Raw genomic sequence first — 19,937 nt, forward strand, 5'->3', positions numbered from 1 at the left:
AAACTAGGTGATGGATGGAATATAGAACTGCTTGGTAAGATGTACTTGTGTGCTAATTAGAGATGAGTGATATCACACATGACAAGTGACAAATTAAGGGTTCTGATATGCGACGGTGAGAATTGGCCACTAATATTTATTACTGGAAGTAGTTTTTTTTCAGTACTAATAGCCAAATGTGTGGTTTTCCCTGTAAATCTATTGATCTGCAAAGAAGAAAATTTTATTAAAAGCGAAAAACGATGTTAAGTTGTAGTTTATAGAGAGAGCAACATTAGTAGATAAAGTGATTCCCTAGCTAAAGACTTGCAAGCGATTGACAGTGGTTGGATTCAGCCAAAAAGTCCTTGTATGGTAAGGTTCATGCAAGAGCGAAGCGTGAAAAGCTTACGATCCTAATTTTTGGTAAATACCGTTTGGTTGTTGGTAATATTTATAGTGTTTTAAACGCTTACTCAACCGGAACATACATTTTGAGAGCCAGAGAGATAACTGCGCTCGGGATAAGAGTGTCCGAGATGTGTCCGACAAATGATTTTGAAATTATATACCAAATTTGTATGAGCGATCTTTTTTCGTTTCGATGGATTCTAAAATAAAATTAAGATGTGTTTTATTTTACTGCAGACGGTTCAGATTTCGAATCATTTATTTTGGAATACACTATCGTTCGCTTTGTAATGTTGAAAGAAGCGGTAGATGATGAGAGAGTCAGAATCTGTTGTATGAATTCCAAGGCCATTTTCTTGTGAGTATCGTCTCACCAGATTTCAGTAAGCAGACATTTGCGATGATCGATGAGTCACTCTAAAGATCGTTCATGCAGTACTATGCATCTCTAGATGTATTGTCCGTTTATGGTGACCTTTAGTCTGTCTTGTTCAGTGCTGTGATAACCAACTGATGTGAGGCAGAGAGAAGCGTTCGAAGTCTCTGCATGCATTTTCAGAGATAGTAACACTTATTATCTGCTCTCGAATTTATGCAAAAATGCTTGCGGGTCTTCATTTTAGCTGTCTTTTGTATTTGTGGTTGCGAGCAGATCGCTTAAATCTGAAAGGTTAAAAGTGCCTTCTAGTTGAAATTCAAATACCATTCAGAATCTGATTCGACAGAGTAATATTGGCGGGGTTAGGTTGGTGAAAGCAGCAATAGCTATTCTCCTATATCACTTCTCATCAATGATTTTCTCAGTTCATCACTACTCCATTAGATGTTCTTAATGAAATACTTACGTTTACTTTGTTACATCATGCGACGTAAATAATAGTGAATAGTAGTCTCCGATGATAGGAAAAAGTGAACATTCAGTTCATCCAATACGTCTTTCAATCAAATCCAGTGAAAACTTATCAATGGATAGATAGATGTATAGGTGGATGGACGGACACATGTACATACATATATACATACAACACACACATACATACATACATACACACATATACAGACGCATCGTTGAGCTTCTCCATTTAATTTCGCATCCCTGTCGTTTAACTCTCTCCTTCAGTGTGATCAGCATCAATCTTTCATTTGTTACTACCAACCACGCTAACATTTTTCGTACTCTTTTATCATCATCTTTCTTGTCCGTTTCTCGCTCCATACCACATATTGCAGAAGAGAGCAAGAATGCCATGAATATGTTGGTTGTTGTGTCCCTGAAGTGGTGAATTGATTGAGGATGCTTTGTCATTTGTTAGGCATTACTGTCATCTGACGGCACTTTTGAAAGATTATTGGTAGAGAGAAATGGAGTAATGGGATCGATAAGTAAAATGTCCATTTCCAATACTGTCATTGATAGTGTTTGTAATTGTCAATGTTAATCAGATTTTCAAATGTAAATGTGGTTAAAGTTGTTACAAATTCTTTGAATTTCACATTTCATTTTTGTTCTCATCTATGTTTCAATTTTGTTAATTTTTTTTCTCCGACACAAGTCATTGCAGGAGTTCAGTTTAATGTCATCTGCACTGTATAATCAAATAATTTGCAGATTTTGTATAGACGATCTTTTGCTGTTGCTCAGTCATCATTTTAAGCAGCTGAAAAATGATCCTGTTAGTTGCACTCTCACAGTCTAGCTATTCATCATCTTCAGATGGACGGGAGCTTGATGATCGAACATGTGACGTCTTCTCAACTTCAGTGTCCTTGTTGAATAGTAACACTTATGTCCGTTCATTCCCTTCTTCCGGTAACAGCAGTTCGTCTACCGAGCTGGAACAATCGTGGTTCGTTCTTTCTCGAGTCCTTTTTTTTGCAAATAAAGACTACTGTGCTTTCTTCGTTGTTGGGAGGAGGTTGGATCAGGAGGTTTTGACCGATCTATAGCTTTTTTATTTACAGTGTAGATTATTCGGCGTTGGAAATGGATTCGGAAAATGATGCTTGTTTGAACAGCCCTTGTATCCATTCCGATGGATCTTCTGGTCTTGATGCAAGGTTTTTTTTGTTCGAATTATTTCAAAGTGCATATTTTTCCTATCAGTTCTTCTAGAACGGACATGGGTGATTGCGACAAACTTCAAATATTTCCATTTGGGCAATTTTTTTTTGTTATTGCTCATCCCGTCCACCTGATTCTTTCTTTTTTCAGCTCAATTTTGCCGTTGATGAACGAGTCGGTTAGTTTGAACGAACGTCGGCGAGCAATTCTCGATCTTTCTATCTCAAAAATTCAGACAATGAACGCGTCAAACGTTGCAGTATCTCTGCGCAAGTCACTCCTTATCTATAATACGATGAAATCTCTGCAGGTTCATTTTTATGTAATTTGTTCGGTGTTTTTGTGATGTTGGTGACTCAGTACAATTCTAGCAAGAAATGATTATTTAGAATTGTATTATTGTCATTATTATTTATCAATTTGTCATTATTTTTGTTACTACTAATTATTGGTATTTATTACTAATTACTATTTATTATATTGTTGGATAGTGTCAAGTTCATTTAAAAACGCTTCAGCATTGTGAGTTTCTTTATAGCGAGATCTTGATACATGTGATGTTTTTTTGTGCGATAGTCTGACAGAGAGAGGAAACGAAGCAATCGATAATGATGTGGAAATGCTGGAGACAAATGAATTTGAAGACGGAAACTGGGAAGAGCAGATCTCAGATTTCAGTTGTAGTATCAGCAACGACAATAATCCGTGCAGTTTGGGTTATGATTGGCCATGGGGAACTCTAGTTAATACAAGTAAAAATACGGTGCAGGTATAGTTGTCCAACATGATGTTTATGCCTTTTTGTACTTATTACCAGTATCAAGTGAATTCCGTAACTAGTGTAAGTAGATGTTAGTAAAATGACGGAAGGAAAAGTTTAATTTTAATGGTCTTTGACCATTAAAAATAATCGCTTTTCTTTTTGTTCTTTTTGAAGAATATCTGATGTTATTGATAAAAGTAGCTGATAAGCATTAGAATTGTTAAATATTCGAACAGTTTTTGGTCAAAGATTTCTGTGCATAGGTAGTTGATGTCGCTTATTAAAACTTCGGGTGATCATTTGTATTTAAACATTATCCTGGATATATTTCATGAAATTCGATTGAAATTTGATGAAGCATGTAAATAAAGACATTGGATATGTCTCTTCTTCTTTGTATTTCATTTTTAAGAACTCTAAAGTACAAAAAATTCTATTCGGAATCTCACATTATTATGAATTGGTAAATTATCAAAAACACAATTTCAGGGTTCGGAAAAATGTGATCATAATTTGTTTACTTTGACGAGCAACAGCGACTTGTTTAGCACGGGGAACAGCTGGAGCAATTCGGAGTCGACGGATTCGTCTGCATTCGTCGACGATTATTTGGAAATGTTGTGTGCTTGGGAAGATGAAAATTACAATCCACTCACCAACTGCAATCTGACACGAGCGGAAATAATGAACATGTTTCACTTGCCTTCATATCATCTCAACAATCAGTTAGTCTCTCAGGCCTGAATTCTTCATTTGGTTCCACATACATGATTTTTGGGAATTGGTTATATTAATAGGTTGTATTGATCTTTCTTATTTCTAAACATCCTAGATTTTATTGTATTTAGTTCCATTTTCCAGCTGAGGAGCTCATTCCATTGTTCTATCAGACTAAATTCTGTCCAGTGAATATTTTTTTTATGTTTTGATTTATTATAAACTCGTATCATTACTCTATTCCCCGCTTATTGCAATCTCGCTGTTGTATATTGATTTACAGGTGTTAAGATCTCGTTTGCAGAATCGATTGACGGATAAGTAGGTAAATGATGAAAAGCATTTTTTTTCTCCTGAAGAAAAAGTTTTTTTTTTTTTTTATATGGAATTTCTAAGCACACATATTATGCAGACCGATCAGTGCACATCGAAGCCTCGACTTGCATTTTTGTTGTGTTTGAAATCAGTTTTATCCTATTCTCTTACCTTCTCATGATATAAAATTTTTAGGGAATTTCCACCGACAAATTTCTATGAATACCTTTTTTCCTTTTTCTTTAATTTAAAAGTTAAGTTTAGACATACTTCCGTTTCTCACCTTTTCTGTCATTAGGCTTCCCTTTTGACTTTGTGCTTCTTTTCGTTTCCTCAAGTGTGTTCATTAGACCTGTAGAAAAGTCTTTGCGGTAAAAAGACGGGATCAAATGACTAACTGACTGGTTATGCTGCTATCACGAAGATGATTTCCTTTCATTTCAGAGATCATGTTGGTTCTTTTTTTGGGTGAAATTTTTGTAATTAGTGTAAGAAAGCATCATACAGGCTCACTTCAGTTCTTCCTGTTTTTCTGTTGCTTCACCACACTGCTCTACATAATTTTATTTATTTAGGTTGTTTTATCTTCTACAGTCATAATTTAACAATTTTAGTTCACAGTTTTTGTGTTCCATTCATTTCCATTATTTTATCAAAAATATGGGAATTGCTGTGGGAGAAGGTTTTAAAATATTTATTCATATTTTGGGGTTTCTCTGATTCAAAAAGTGCGTTTGCTTAAAACGTTGAGTACTGAGTACATTTTAACTAGTTATTATATTTTGTGTAATGCTGTTTAATGAATAGTGAGTAGCATGACATGAGCTTTTGATTTCGTTTGATGTTTCATTCTGCGTTCCAGTGCAGTAAAATTCTTTTATTAACTAGATGAAAGGATTGTATATGTTACTATTCAAGTATATAAGACTGGAAATTTTCTTTACTGTTTTAGTAAAAAATTGAAAAATTAGTTTTTATTGGTGGGCATCTCATTAGCTGTGCTTATTAAACTGTCGGCTATGTGTTTTGCATTACGCATTTTATTTGCTTTTTGTTTCTTAAAGTTAGACATATTATAAGAGTCTTCATCTGTCCCTCTTTCATGCCTCTAATTTTTTGTGGAAATGTGGAGTTTAGCAAAAAACATCTCTGTGATTAAACTGAACATATTCCTTGTCATCTATGCATTCATTTGTAGTGTGGGATGAACTTTGAATTAGGTCATTCTCATCCTTTGCAGTCATTATGTTTTATCCAGGAAATTTATTTTCCCATCCAAATTCTTACTTCTTCGAACTTTAATAATCGGATCCAAATCTCCACTTGATTTTTTATTTGTATCAATAAAAACGAGTTTTGGTGCAGCTTTATCATACATTCATTTTTCATTAATTTATTCATTTATTTTTTCTGTTCTAGGTTTGTTTTATTCCATTCCATATATTATATTGTTTTACAAAGTGTTATCAGTTCATTTTTCATTTGGTATCGCAATTAGCTGTTGTGGTTTGGAATGAAATTTTCGTTTATTTCCTCTTTGTCAATCTCGTTAGGATTGCCAAAGAGGACTTCTTTTCCTAAGTTTTTTTTTTTTTTTTTTTTTGTTTTATGGCTAATATGTGCAGTAGATAACTTACTGAATAATCATTGTGATATTGTATGTGTTTTGAGATGTATAATGGTCAAATACTCAATGTATGTATAAGTTTGCTGCACTAATAATTTAATTCCCTTATTGATTCCCCATTATTGCTTGTAGTAAAGTATTTTGCATTCATCATAGTTCTTTTATTAACTTGTTCAAATAATAGTTCGAACACAACTTCAAAGAAAACCATTTCTTCCACTGTGAATTCCCTACAATTTTTATCCCCTTTGAGTTTAAGCCTTGTCTGCAAGGGATCAAAATCATATATATATCCATTTGTACTTTTCTGTCAGGTCCAGGTATATTGATGTCTCGTTCTCTCCTTAAATTTCTTATCGATTGATCATTAATTTAAGCGTTGTATACATTACTTTTTTACCCAGTATTTTTTGAATCTTTGAAATTTTGAAATAACTCCAGTTCAAATTTTTACTTTTAACAAGATAAATAAGAAGTGAAGGAGTTTATCGTCCATTAGTAGTTGTAAGTCTATATTGTCGGCGTATAATTATAAAGTTGTAATAAGATGGGAAAGCTTTTTTATTGTCATTCTGAATCCAGACTTGGTTTTTTTTTTTCAATGTACTCGTTTTAATTAGACGTCATTTGACTTCCGAATGACCTCCTCATTGTTTTAATATTCTGACATTCATATTGTATGCAATGTAATTGTGAGTTCTTTCGTCCTTCCCACAATATTTCAAAGTTTGGACTTTACTTTCAGTAAGGATAATATTTCCTTATGTATTCCTGTATCATAAATTCATATATTTATAAGTACTTCTAGGTAATATTACTAAACTTTAAATTTACAATAATTTTCTGTCGCATTGTACATTCAGTTGTGAAGTCCATTAAATTCAACTTTTCGTTCTAACCTCTCGTTAATTCCAATTGAGAAATGATCTATTATTTTGGCCTTTGTTAATTAATGTTTATTATTTTTGCAGTAATTAATTGTATACATTTTTCTTTGTGATTTTCACTTTTTGAATGAAAGTAAAAAGTTTGAATTTTGAAATAATTGGTTCTGTTTGTGTGTATAACACACAACAGTATGAAATCTCACCAGTATTTCTGTGGTCATAAAATGTCATTTGTAAAGTGGGAATGGGAGGGGGTTAGGGTTTGATTGGGTCTGCGAAGAATTGAATCTAATTTTTGGTCCTTCTGAAGCGATCGATTTTTTCACCGACAGGTCGCTAGACATTATTTCTGGTAGAAAGGTTTATGATTTTCTTATCATCGGTTTTGATGATGATGTGTAAAACAGCGCGATGCAGTTGAAATGCTTCGTATTGCTGAAGAAGGGTTTGTGGGCAACTTTATTGCACATTTGGGTTCACTTGGTTAAGGCATTAGTCCACCAGTGGCACCATATCTTTTCGGAGTGAGATTGGTGTTAGCTTATGTTATCCTTTTGGTAGTATAGAGTAGGAGCGGTAGTAAGAAAGCGAATGAAGATAGAACTGAACCGTTAAGTACATTTGGATCTATTATCTTCCTTCAGCAAATGTATATTTCATGTTTAAATGCAAATTCACGTAAAGCAAAAATGTTGAGTTTTTGGTTGTAGACTGGAGATGTCTGTCTGTATACATTCATGTATGTTTTTACATTTTGTTGCAGGGTAATTCTTAATCAGTTGATTTGTTGAAGGAAGGTTAAACTAGTTGGGCAATACCATATACCTGTTCTAAATTTTCCGTTGGTCGCACTGTTTGGTATAGCGCAGTCATCTTGAACTTTGATCTTTCGAATAAAAAATTTGATTGCTGATAAAAATTGTTGGGGAGGGCTCATAAAATCCATAATAAAATGCTTCGCAACTACTGAAGTCATTTCTCAACTCAGTTCAATGCTTTTTCCAGAAAACTTACCTTTTTCTAGGTAAGAAGGATGTCACGTTACGATATTGTCTTATACGGTGCCAGCGGTTTTACTGGGGCTTACGTTCTTAAATTATTGCTTGAAGAACAGAAACAACACAATGTGAGCTTTGCTATAGCAGGGCGTAGTGAAGTTCGGTTAAAGAAACTGCTCCAAAATATAAGTCAAGAATTGGGTAAGTCATTTCGTGAAAACTTTCTACTCTTTCAACAAAATGTTAGTAATACTCAAAAATTTTTTTACATCATACTGATTAAGAAGATTAACAGTTCAATAATTTTTCAAAAATTATCCAATTTTGGAATTAGAAACGGTTACATTAGTGTGCTAAGATAGTTCGATTGTCTTCGAATAAAAATAAGAAGAAAAGAAAATTTTTTTCTTATGAAAAATATGAAAGCCTGTGGTATATGGGATGACGAAAATCTTTAGGCAAAGATTTGCAAAATGTTTCTATAATTACTGCCAACAGTTATGATGAATCTGCACTCGCAGCAATGGCGAATCAAGCAAAGGTCATCATAAATGTTGTTGGTCCTGTAAGTTGCATTATATCATTTAACAGTTTTTTAATCTCCATGATTTTTTGAATGAGCGACAGAAACTTTAGCGCAGTTATTTTCATACTTCGAACTTTAATTTTTTTCATTCTATACTTTTATATTTTATTTCAAGTAATTTTCTTTCGTTGCAGTATCGATTGTATGGAGAAGCAGTTGTAAAGGCTGCTGTGGAAAATGGTGCTAGCTATGTAGACATTTCGGGGGAACCTGCGGTAGTAATTTTTGTACTTGAAGTTTGAATTTTATTCTTCAAAAATTGAATTTTATTGGGAATATTTTCCATACTGTTTAATTAACTTTTGTGAATTTATCTGATTTTATTGTAGTTCTTGGAGTCTATGCAAATGAAATATGGTAGTATTGCTCAAGAAAAAGGTCTATATGTTGTTGGTGCATGTGGTTGGGATAGTATTCCTTGTGATTTGGGTGTTAATTTCCTGAAAGAGAAATTCAGCGGTCAGCTGAATCATGTTGAAACATTCGTCCAACTAAATACAGGACCTGCGGTATGATGCTATGCATTCATCATTCGTTTTGCCCTCAAATAATGAAAAGCTTATAATTGTTTCGTTAGACTTCGTCTTTTTGAATTTTGACTTATTACTTTTTAACTTTTGCTCCCACTAAAGTTATTTTATTACATTTTAATGTCATATATGCAAATATAAATATGTCTTATTAACTTAGGGAATGAGAGGAATAAATTTTTAGGGTTATTCATTCAATGCGGGCACATATCGCACTTTAGTTTTGGGCATGGCAAATATGATGACTGACGGCTTGGGTAAAATAAGACGAAGTATCATGCCAGAACGCTTACCAAGAAGCTCGTTCCGAGCACCGAAGAGGTTTGATACGCAATATATCAAAATCAAATCAAAGCATTATATGTTTTAATTGCGTTTATTTTTCAGAGGAACTTTTTGGTTTAATGAGAAGGTTGATGGTTGGTGTCTTCCGTTTTACGGATCAGATAAAAGTGTCGTTACTCGATCTCAATATTTTGACTATAAGCTCCGCACTGTTTTACCAGTAAGTGATTTCCTTTCTTCTTTCCACTGGCAACATTTATGGTGAATTCAAAGAGCTTGCTTATTACCTGGGATATAAAATGTGGTAAATTATGCAGATATTTTGCATATTAGGAAATATGCTTTTTTCTGTAATTTTGTTTTTCACAAGGGATTTTTTTGCATTCATTAGGTACTGCTATTACTAAGGAACTTAGGGAGAACATGTTTTACTGCGATAGCAGTATTATTTGTTATTAACACAGCAATATTCTAAGGAAAAATCGAATTCTACATATTTAAAAGTGGAGACAGGAAAATTACCGTTCTTTGCGTGTGCATTCTTCAAAAGTAATTTATCTGTTTATTTATTTATTCTCTTTTTGTTGCAGTGAGTCATCCAAAGTTCCTTCGGCGCATTTCAGTTGTCTATGATTTTTAAACAAAATTTGCAGAACGGGAAGCAGTGAAAGTTTATTTTATAGCAGTAATGAAGACATTTTTTTTGCTATTTGTTACAATAAGTAGCGAGCAGTTTATCAATAGTACTTTTTATTATGTATTATTGAATGTGAAAGGGAATTTAGTACCTGTGTTATGTTTTTCGGACACAAGAAAGACAAAAAGTTTTGAGAAAAATAAAGTAAAGCGGGTAACGATAAAATGTTTAGTTTACAATGGAAATTAGCATATTAAAAAGTCGATATTTAATACTATGATTTATAAAGATATGAATAAAAAGGAAAAAGTTCCAAATCTGAAATGACATCGATTTGCAATACTTTGACAGTGTCTGCTATTACTGCTTACTTAGCTGGGAAAGTACTATAGTAGTATTGGATGAATATCATCTGTGATGTTTTTGAAATGAAAGAGAAAACACTGCGTATTTATATCTCTCAACGCATTGCACATTTCTATCATAAATTAGCAGAGAAATTCCATAGCGGAGAAGAGTGAAAAGGATAGGAGTAAATTGTACTGTTTAATAATATTATTAGTAATTATATGATATGGAATCACTATCATCGATTGAAGGATATAGGAAATAAGGGTTGAAAATGGCCTTTTGCTTATATTCCTTTTTTCTTATTTTAAATTATAGTTGTATTTTTTCTTAAAAAGAAATCATCTTTTTCATTTATTGAAATGTGTCGTTTTCTATCTTTTCTAAGTATTTTTTTTTCTTTGTGGAAAGATAGAAAAAGGTGATTTGAACGGTATCTCCTGTATGATTTAGAAAAAGATAAATAACGAAAAATCAAAAACTTTTTTGCAGTCTTTAAGTTTCTTATAGACGAAAAATTTAAAGATTGTGAATTTTACATGAAAGGAATGACGGAATAAAAGAAATTGGATCCCATTTTCTTCTAGAGATTTATTCAAAATTTTCGAATAAACCTCTAGAAGAGTACATATATATATATATTTATATATAGACTTGTTTTTGGGAACTTGGATTTTTTTTTCGTGTTCCACTTTTTTGCTTTGATATTCTGGATGTGTGAAACTAGAGCTTGCCGTAGTGAAAACTTATTAACCAAGTTTTATAAGTTACTATTTATGTTAATCAATATTAGATATGGAGTTTTTCCAGATATAGCACCGGATTCATGTGAGTTCAAAAGCAATATTTGTTGACATACATGATCAAACGAGCTACGGACATATGTATTTATATCTGTCAATTGCAGATTGTTGAAGAATGCAAATGACACAATCAAAATTGCAATTAACAATTATCTTTCTGTTGTTGTGATGTGGTTTTAGTTAATGCAATATTCAACTTCAAGATTCATTTTAGCACGTTTCAGGTCCAAGTGGAAACATTTATTCGAGTCAAATCGTTTATTTGGGCTTGTCTACTTTCTCTATGGCTTGTTGTTTTTTCCGCTGCTGCCAAAATGTCATTTATGAAAAATTTTTTGCTGGCATATCCAGGACTATGCAGTTTTGGCATGTTCAAGGATTCGGGACCTACAGCTGAACAGGAAAAATCAATTTCCAGACTTGAATTTTGATATTTTCAATATTAATTCAATTATTGCCGTTTAAATATTAATCAGTAACAATTATTTAGCAATTTTTTACTTATTGTAATGTGCAGTTAATCTCGTACGTAGTGGCTCAGTGAATCTTCGTGAGAAAGGGATATGGTAATACAGTGTTTTGAATTTCAGGTTAAGCAAGCATCGTTTACTTACTGGTTCTTTGGTACTGGTTGGGCAGAAAGGCATAGCTCTTTTGATGAGTACACTGTTAAACCAACTAAACAGGTAGCGAAATTGAATTCTGCAGTACTGTTTTGCTTTGTGTATATGAGCAGAAAAGTATCCCTTTTCGTGGTTTGTTAAGAATTAGATTTTCCGGATACTTAAGGATTAACTATGTGATTTTTTGCAGATGGTAGCTCGTTGCGTCGGTCCGGATGCCGGATACATTTCAACTTCAGCCTGTGTATTAGCTGCTGCGTTGTCGTTACTCAATGATGCTGATAAACTTCCACAAGGGTCGGTTTTTTTAATGTAAGCCAAAGGGATGGCCACTATCAAGTAGATTTAAAAGGAAATACAATATCGCCTCTTCATGCTACACTTCTCTAAATCGGACGCAACTCACGTAATGCCACGTAACCAATGTCACGAAATATCTCGAAGCAACCAGTTGCTTCAAAATATTTCATCACTTCATAAAAAGAATATCTTTTGGAGTTCACACTTAGTATATATGATTTGAACTGTTTTTGACCTTTTTTGGTTTTACAAATCTAATTTCGCCGGTTTGAATTTTTGTGTAGCCAGGCGATTGGAATCAGAATATTTTGCAGAGGTGTATACACATCAGCGGCAGCATTCAAAGACACAGGGATCTATGATCGTCTCGAAAGATATGGTGTTCGATTTGAAATTGTTGACGAGCTTCATTGATTCATTTTTATGTATTTTTTCAACTTATTTGTTATCATTATATCACTTGTTCACCAATATTTTTTCACTCTTTTTCGATGTTAAACCGTTAAAACTGATCAACGCCGTGTCAAATTAAAGGAATATTATAGACCAAAAGTAATTGGATAGATAGTGCAAATTTGAATGAAATAGTTCAAATTGTTTTAAACCCAATTTAAACTAGTTCATGCAAATATGAAACTTGAAGCATAAAGAAGGTGAATTGGTCTTGATGTTTCGACAGACAAAATTAAGATAATCGAACATCTTGCTTAGATTTGAATATTTTCTCAGATTAGTCTCAATATATTAGATAAATCTTAGAATTCAAAAAAACATTATCTCTTAACCAGATTATCCCAATTTATAACTATCCCTTAATCTTAATCTGTGGAGTAAATTCTGTTAACTGTCAGATAAAACTGTTCCGCGTTATTTCTATCAGTCAGTTAAACCGCTAGCCGTAAACTGGTTCCATATGAGTTCTTCGTTTTTTTTTTTATCACGAACCTTAATGATTTTATGTTTAAAACATGTTTTTGACTAGATTCTAACTATTCACAAATTCTTTTCGGATCACGAGTTTGCAGCTCAAAGCATGATCCATGATAGACGCGTGGACGTAGGAATGGAAACAAATCCTCGATGACTGAATTTAGTAAGCACGCCTGTATCCCACGTAGACATTGTGAGATGACTGGAAGGTCCTGCTTGAAACCGCATTTTTGTAACCCTTAAGATGAAAGTGTCTATAGATGAAATGAAATTAAATTTGATTTATTTGTTTATAGATGAGATGGAATAATCTGGTTATTAAAGGATTTTCGTTTTTTCAATTGAATTAATATGTGTCCTGAAGAGATTCTAAGTAGTCTCAGTAATATAAATTCTTTGCAGATAAGTTTCTAACTACATTTACATTCAGAAGTTTAAGTAATAAAATTGTAATTCACTTACAGCTTTTAAGCTCGTCTGGATCTTTTAGACGACCTTTTTCATTAATCATTTCTACTGCTGGTGCACACTTTGTGCCCGGTACACGTGAACCGCTCACTCCTAGAATTTTGAATGATATTAAAATTTATTTTATTGGGATGAATGACATGAAAATCGTGCTGAATACTAATTTCATTGAAACAATTCATTTGCAACTGATGTTGAAAATCAATCGAACTAAAAAAGAGGAATGAGAGACACAAACTTTTTGGGTCGAGCATAGTATCAACTTTTCCTTTAAACTGATCTCTTGGACGCGAATCGAAAAAATTTATCTAAAAAAAATTGAAATCGTAAAAATTCCTGTGCATTAGTTAAGAGAAAGAAGTTGTGTCATAAACGCTGCACAGAGATGACTGTGATAAAGATGTTAAATCAACTATCTAATCACCGTGATCATCTATCTAACACTTAAGATTAGGTAAAAAATGTCCTTAAAAACTAAGACTGTTCTTCTGCTACTAAGAAATTTTCTTCGAAAAGTTCTTTTTAAACCTGATCGGCTTTGTCAAACATGTTCATTCCATTAGAATCCTTCTCGATAAGCTGTTCATATGTTATAATGTAATCTGGACAAAGGTCTGCTCTCCAGTTACCTGGCTTTAATGTAGTATTTGGATCTCTTAAATTTAAAAAAAAAATGCTTTTCATAATAAATATTCCAACAGTAGTTTTCATTGTAGAAATGGAACTGTTTTCTGGATTTCTTTAAGTAGTAAACTTCGCTTTAATGGAACTCAATTCATTTCACCACAGTAAATTTCACTTACAGTGACTTCCTGTATTTCTCCAGTAATTTCACCGCCATCATCTTCCCATGCTGTTAAACCACCATCTAAGACAGAAACAGCTCCATGACCATAGTACTGCAAAAAAAACTGCATGGAGATCTCAACCTACAAGTATATAAAACATCACGTTAATGAAGAAAGCAGACTATATCAATAATTATTCATATAATTTCTGATGATGACGATAATCAATAACATTCGGTAACAATTAATTGTAAAAATAATTAAAAATATTAATAGTGGTTATTGCATAGAGCAAAAGAAATGAAATATTATGCGGTCTATAGATTATTGTTCCCAAACACTTCCACTTCTCCGTAAGCTTTGACTCAGACCTTAAATAGCCAGGAAATGCGACACGGAACCATCATGCCAGCAATGCGTTGCCTACCATATAAGACGATATGGTCCGATCGACTGATACCCAATAAGCGAGCATATTTCTGAAATATTTCTGGTGGATACATGGCATACGGTTCATAAAGACCAGGATAGGTAGCTATGTTAAGATCCATGTGGACTGCTTGTGGGATGTGCTTTTCCAAATAGTCGCGATACTGTCTGAAATCAGAAACTGAAATATTATAAGAATATATACACTACATATGTCTTAGTTGATGCCATTCAAAATATTCAATTCTATTGATTCAGTACTTCGTATCTATTCCCATCATTTCCTCGAACCTTCCATATTTGGTTTTCATGAAATCATCATAATTTCGCATTTGAAAGTCTACTCCACAGTCCAATAATCGATAACCACCACCATTTTTGAAGCTACCTTTCTGAAATAAACCATTTAATTGATAAATAAGGTAGTGATTTCTTATTTTCTAAAACTTTTGATTGCTTCCTGATAATATACCTTTAGAAGGTCAGCAACCACTGATGTATTAATAAAATTTTTTAGTTTCATCTTGCACTCTTACTTCTTGAAGGAGACATGAATTAGAGGTGATTTGGAGTCCTGCAAACATGATCATGACAGTTTAAAAAAACATAGGAACAAGCTGAATATATCGTAAATCACACTGGTCTAAGCAAACATATGTGTGGTTCGTACAATTACTAGTCACCGTTTCTCCTCACCTAGATGGACAACAGCTTCACGTATATCATGACGTTCGTGTTAGCAATGCATAACTGATTCCTACGTAAATTCGGTATAGTCATAACGCAATTTTAAAGGTTTTTAAAGGGAATTTTTAAATTTAAAAGCATTTTAAAGGAATTTCATATAAAACGGTTAAATTTAGAGGTTCATACATAGTTAAAAACGGCTAATGTGAAAGAAAATGGAAACGTAAAGGAAGAAGGAAAATTAGAACTTTGTAAACGTGAACCATCGAAATGATTTATATGTGCGGAATGGTGATATTGTGTACAAAGACGACGAGAGATGTTTGTGCAGAAAATGATGATCAAAGCAGCAGTGACACTGATGACGAAATAGACGTTAATTATGTTGAGTATGTGTTATGTGCACTCCTTTTATTTATTGTCCATTTATAGCAAGAAATCCGGAAATCCTACGTGTCACACTCGCAACTGTGCAAATAGTTGTTCGTGCTAATTAACAAATCATGTCCAGTTCTCGGTATTATATATTATTATTAGTTTTTTGACAATATTTATTAATTTTCATTTAAAAATATCACAGAACAACTTGCATAATAGTCGCTTTTAACGAAATCAGTATTTTAGAATCGTAAAATGGTAGAGTGATAAGTGGTTGGCCTAATAAGATATGATTGAAGTGTTTCACAATATTGGTGAAAAACTTTCTTATCTTTCTCCGCTTGCAGTAGTGAAGTGTTTCGCCGTTAAAATGTTAATTTTACTAATTATTGCTGTTCTTATTTTTGAAAACATCCAAGTTCAAATATGTTTAATTTTGACGAATGACTTTGGATATCATATAGCGTATTATGTTCTTGTCTATATTTACTCTTTAGCAACAGTATGTAATGTACAACAAAAACCATTTTATGATGTTAATAACTGTAAAGTGACATGATGTTGCCTTTGAACTTGCCAATTATTTTGCGCCAAATATCAATGTTGTAGTAAATACTGTTCAAAGCACTTATGAGATGAGAACTTTTTGTTTTCAGGTCAACAATTCATATTTCTGAGGATATTTATCTCATTCCTAAGTCCATTTCAAAGCATATGTAGCATTCTAATGTCATATCACAAAACCATCTTCGTGATTTCTCAGCTTTTCTTCACTGAGAGATCTTTGCATATGTGAAGGACTAATCGCAAAATCTTTCTTGAAAGAAGCTTAGAAATTTCAGAAATGACAGTGGCAATGTACAGTTCTTGTGCGTACCCGTCAATATCACTATGATATATGTAAAATTATAGGAGCCTTCATTCAACAGTTTTACTGGAATTAAGAACTTCAGCACTATAATATGCTGGAAATGCAAAAACACGACGCAACCAAATTAGAAACACTTAATAAATCAGTTACTGTTATAACGGAAATTGCAAATAACACGAGCCAGACGTAGTCAATTCCGAAGAATGCAAAAAGTTTTGCTGTTGCAACAAGCATAGTGAAACGAACGAAGGATGAAGTTAGGTAAATACATCAGTTTTATTCATAAAGCTCGTGAAGATTCAAATTTTACCAGTAACAATAGCAAATGCAAGTCGCAAGTAAGACTGGTGATATACTTTTTTATATATTGATATCAACAAGCTCAGAATATCAAATGAATTCAATATTGGTGCTGTGGGAACATATGCTGATTATCCATTGAAGATTTTTAAAACTGTTGGCAAAGTTGTACTTTTTTTTTTGACTAGTTTTCACCTTTTTTTAAAATAAATTCGAAAGATGCTCCAATTGCAGATATTTTACTTACATGGCCTAAAGATCAAGTCATTCGCGCAAGTGCGTCCTTGTTTTTGTTAGAATATCGCAAGAGGAAGTACTGAGATATATCATGCTGTAAATTGTTTTATGTATAAATAAAATAAGGTGATCAAGGACAATAATTAAGTGGCTAAGATGTTCACAGTGATCAAGATGACCATTCTATCGATTACAATTCTAATAGCGATCCGAAAACAACTTAAGTTTTCAGGTTTCTAAATAATTGCGCAAAACTACTGTGAGAACACTTTCCACAGCATCTGAATTATCACTACATCAATGGATTATTCAAGTGGAAAAGCATGCAAACTATAGTGATTGTAATTTGGATCTCCATAAACAGTCCGATTTACGAAATTACCAGTGGGACAAATAATTTCGTTTGTAAATTATCATAACAATGAAATCTTAGTTGACAAAACTATCTCTACTATTTCCTGAAATTTCCGGAAGCAAGAAAAAGTGTGATAAAAGAACCATCGTTAACACATCCGCTTACTGAAGAAGATCGTAAATTGAGAGGCAGATAGATGTTCTCTCTTTCGACATTAGCCACTCATTCTAGTATTTTTGGTCTGAAGCGAAAGGAATACACAGACGCGTTATGCAACTGAATGGTTGTCGTTATCACTTATCAGCATTGGCGCTCTTTGTAATAAGCTATTTTAAGCTGTTGCATTAACCATCAAAGTAATTTTATTAGATACGAAGTAATAAATAGTAGGTAGTGAGAAATATCTTGAAATCCTCTCAAATATAATATCATATCTAATAATAGCAACATTACTCTTTTAACTATTGATAGGCTCAACATTTAATCTTAAGTTTCATTGAAATCTAAAAAATCAAAAACTTTCATATAGATGGATGAACCATTGGCAGTTTAACAGCACACTCTCAAGTTGCTATAAAAGTTTCTAGGCGGTAACCACTAGTTATTGTTTAGGAAATTGTTAGTGGTGAATAGGAGTTGAAGAGCATGCGATGTTAGATTCATGGCTTAAACAAGAGTCATTTAATGTTTATATTTATTCGCAGGTACGGATGAAAAAATTGAATTCAATTAACATGAAAGTTTCTGTTTATTAGTTCAGTTTTAAATGAAATATTTTACTAGAATTAATCGATCTTCTGAATTAGAGTTGTTACTATCGACTTGTTTATCAACCAAAGTCGTAATGAAAAAGATGGTGCAAATTCATAAAAATATTTGTCGCAATTCAACAATAAATTTCGATTTTACGTTATATCAATCAGTAACTTAAAAACTGCTTATCGATTATTAGAATAATTTTTTCCGATTTTTTTTAGTTGTTGCAAATGGTGATTGTAATGACAGTAGTGGTAATGTGCTCATTGAGAAAGGGTGAAGAGAAAAATTTAACAAAAGCTTCGAAAATTGTTTCCATGCCTGAAGTAAATCAAAAAACTTACCTCAAAATTAGTAAATAGTTTGAGGAAATTAAAAATTAATAAAAGCTGAGTCAAGTGAATACACAAGAAATGGTATGAAAGTTTTTTTATTTCGACAACAAATTTGAGTAACTGAAATTTTTCGTTCTTAAAGAATAACAAAATATAATGAAAAATGAAAAAGTATAGGTACGGAAGTTCAAATTAGACTTGTCCGAGAAACAGCAGCAAGAAGTGGACGTAGATTTGGATGCACAGTTAGACGATATTGGGTGCGAGACACCAGCAACACCGGAAGGAACGCCAGAAGTGGTTTCCACCGATGCTCTGCAGGTCGTCGTTCAAATCTTTTGACGCTTCTTCGATTCCTTTGCAATCATTGAAGAGTATTATGTATCTGCTCGCTTCGCATTATCTCAGTTACCTCCTTTTGATATCTTTTGCAAGTGGTGTGGACCGACCTTTCTTCTTTCTCATTTCTGATAAATAGAACAAGATTGAAGAGACGTTTCAGCTTGTTTTTCAAATGACCATAATCCAAGGTCATTAACACAAGGCCATAATTCATCACAACAACTTTTAAAAGTTAAATCTTATGACTAAAAGCTATTTAATAATTAGTGATAAAACAGGCGATAATCTGTTCCTCTGACTTCCTCGACTCAATATATTTCTGGTTTCTCTGAAGTTTCCGCTATATACATGTCATTGTAGAATGATGAATTGCAACCTTCAATTTGCAACTTTTAATTTGTTTACTCTTCTAGCATCTTTTCTTCTTTTCTGTGTTTGCAATTAACAACGAATAGCAGAGAATGGTGGCCAAAAAACAAGCCAAGTTGCCAAACTACTTTTAGAAAACTAAACGAAAAGATGAAGGATATAAAGAAGAAGCCAAAAAAGAAGAATCAACGCAAAGCAGTTTGAAAAAGCGCAGGAAACCAAGAAGAAGCATACACAGCCAATCAGGCTCGAAAATTACAAAAGAATTACAAGAGAAGCAATGGGAACAACCTACTGGAGAAAATGAAGTATTGTTTTAGTGTCATATCGTCATCTGAGGACAGCAAACGGAAAGAAATAGGATTATATTTAAGTTTGTTCAGAGTACTTGCGGTAATGTCCCACAAATGCTGTTTGTAATAATTTTGATCAGTAAATGAGCGGACATATATACACATTGATTCATTTTTATTATATAATTAAGCTGCAGTATGAAAGATCATTTAATTGTATTTGCTGCACAAGATAATACTAATTTTTTGAACAGAGTGTCAAACCAGCAATTCAAATAGATCAGAATAAGCCGAGAACCAATCCAACACAGACAGAAGCCTCAAAATCAATCAAAATATGATATAACCTGTACATGTATGCTATGCTAATTTCCACTGTTCTTGTTAAATTTGATGAATGAATCCAAATGCTGTGACAATCATAACTTTTGTTTTATCCTTTTTTAGAATTTTATTTACGTTTACAATAGATAGCCATATAAAATCTGAATTAAAATTGCTTCATGTAGAAGTACCAGTATTATTAGT

General features: G+C 32.9%; 5 protein-coding genes across 5 annotated transcripts; 4 read left to right on the forward strand and 1 right to left on the reverse strand.

Annotated features, from left to right (window-relative positions):
- Positions 1 to 2,055: 2,055 nt before the first annotated feature.
- Bm10560 (Uncharacterized protein) lies at positions 2,056 to 3,959 on the forward strand (the record flags this gene model as incomplete). Its single annotated transcript, XM_001901620.2, has 5 exons — positions 2,056 to 2,237; positions 2,353 to 2,448; positions 2,603 to 2,762; positions 2,991 to 3,221; positions 3,705 to 3,959. The coding sequence occupies 5 exons, from the start codon at positions 2,056 to 2,058 to the stop codon at positions 3,957 to 3,959; spliced, it is 924 nt and encodes a 307-aa protein (XP_001901655.2).
- A 3,835-nt stretch (positions 3,960 to 7,794) lies between these two features.
- Bm17768 (Uncharacterized protein) lies at positions 7,795 to 11,379 on the forward strand (the record flags this gene model as incomplete). Its single annotated transcript, XM_001901619.2, has 7 exons — positions 7,795 to 7,960; positions 8,218 to 8,324; positions 8,480 to 8,560; positions 8,675 to 8,854; positions 9,060 to 9,196; positions 9,263 to 9,380; positions 11,173 to 11,379. 7 exons carry the CDS (start codon positions 7,795 to 7,797, stop codon positions 11,377 to 11,379), a joined length of 996 nt encoding a protein of 331 aa, XP_001901654.2.
- Positions 11,380 to 11,511: 132 nt separating this feature from the next.
- On the forward strand, positions 11,512 to 12,285 carry Bm3528 (Uncharacterized protein; the record flags this gene model as incomplete). Its single annotated transcript, XM_043082053.1, has 3 exons — positions 11,512 to 11,634; positions 11,762 to 11,868; positions 12,186 to 12,285. The coding sequence occupies 3 exons, from the start codon at positions 11,512 to 11,514 to the stop codon at positions 12,283 to 12,285; spliced, it is 330 nt and encodes a 109-aa protein (XP_042937987.1).
- Positions 12,286 to 12,860: 575 nt separating this feature from the next.
- Bma-mpst-1 (Uncharacterized protein) lies at positions 12,861 to 15,009 on the reverse strand (the record flags this gene model as incomplete). The annotated part of the gene is made up of 8 exons (XM_001901618.1): positions 12,861 to 13,039; positions 13,264 to 13,362; positions 13,508 to 13,577; positions 13,798 to 13,902; positions 14,073 to 14,168; positions 14,429 to 14,654; positions 14,748 to 14,878; positions 14,959 to 15,009. 8 exons carry the CDS (start codon positions 15,007 to 15,009, stop codon positions 12,861 to 12,863), a joined length of 957 nt encoding a protein of 318 aa, XP_001901653.1.
- Positions 15,010 to 17,964: 2,955 nt separating this feature from the next.
- On the forward strand, positions 17,965 to 19,750 carry Bm10559 (uncharacterized protein; the record flags this gene model as incomplete). Its single annotated transcript, XM_001901617.2, has 5 exons — positions 17,965 to 18,018; positions 18,292 to 18,396; positions 18,583 to 18,726; positions 19,251 to 19,424; positions 19,664 to 19,750. The coding sequence occupies 5 exons, from the start codon at positions 17,965 to 17,967 to the stop codon at positions 19,748 to 19,750; spliced, it is 564 nt and encodes a 187-aa protein (XP_001901652.2).
- Positions 19,751 to 19,937: the final 187 nt, after the last annotated feature.

Source organism: Brugia malayi (genome assembly GCF_000002995.4).
Source record: "Brugia malayi strain FR3 genome assembly, contig: Bm_v4_Chr4_scaffold_001, whole genome shotgun sequence".
NCBI lineage: Eukaryota > Metazoa > Nematoda > Chromadorea > Rhabditida > Onchocercidae > Brugia > Brugia malayi.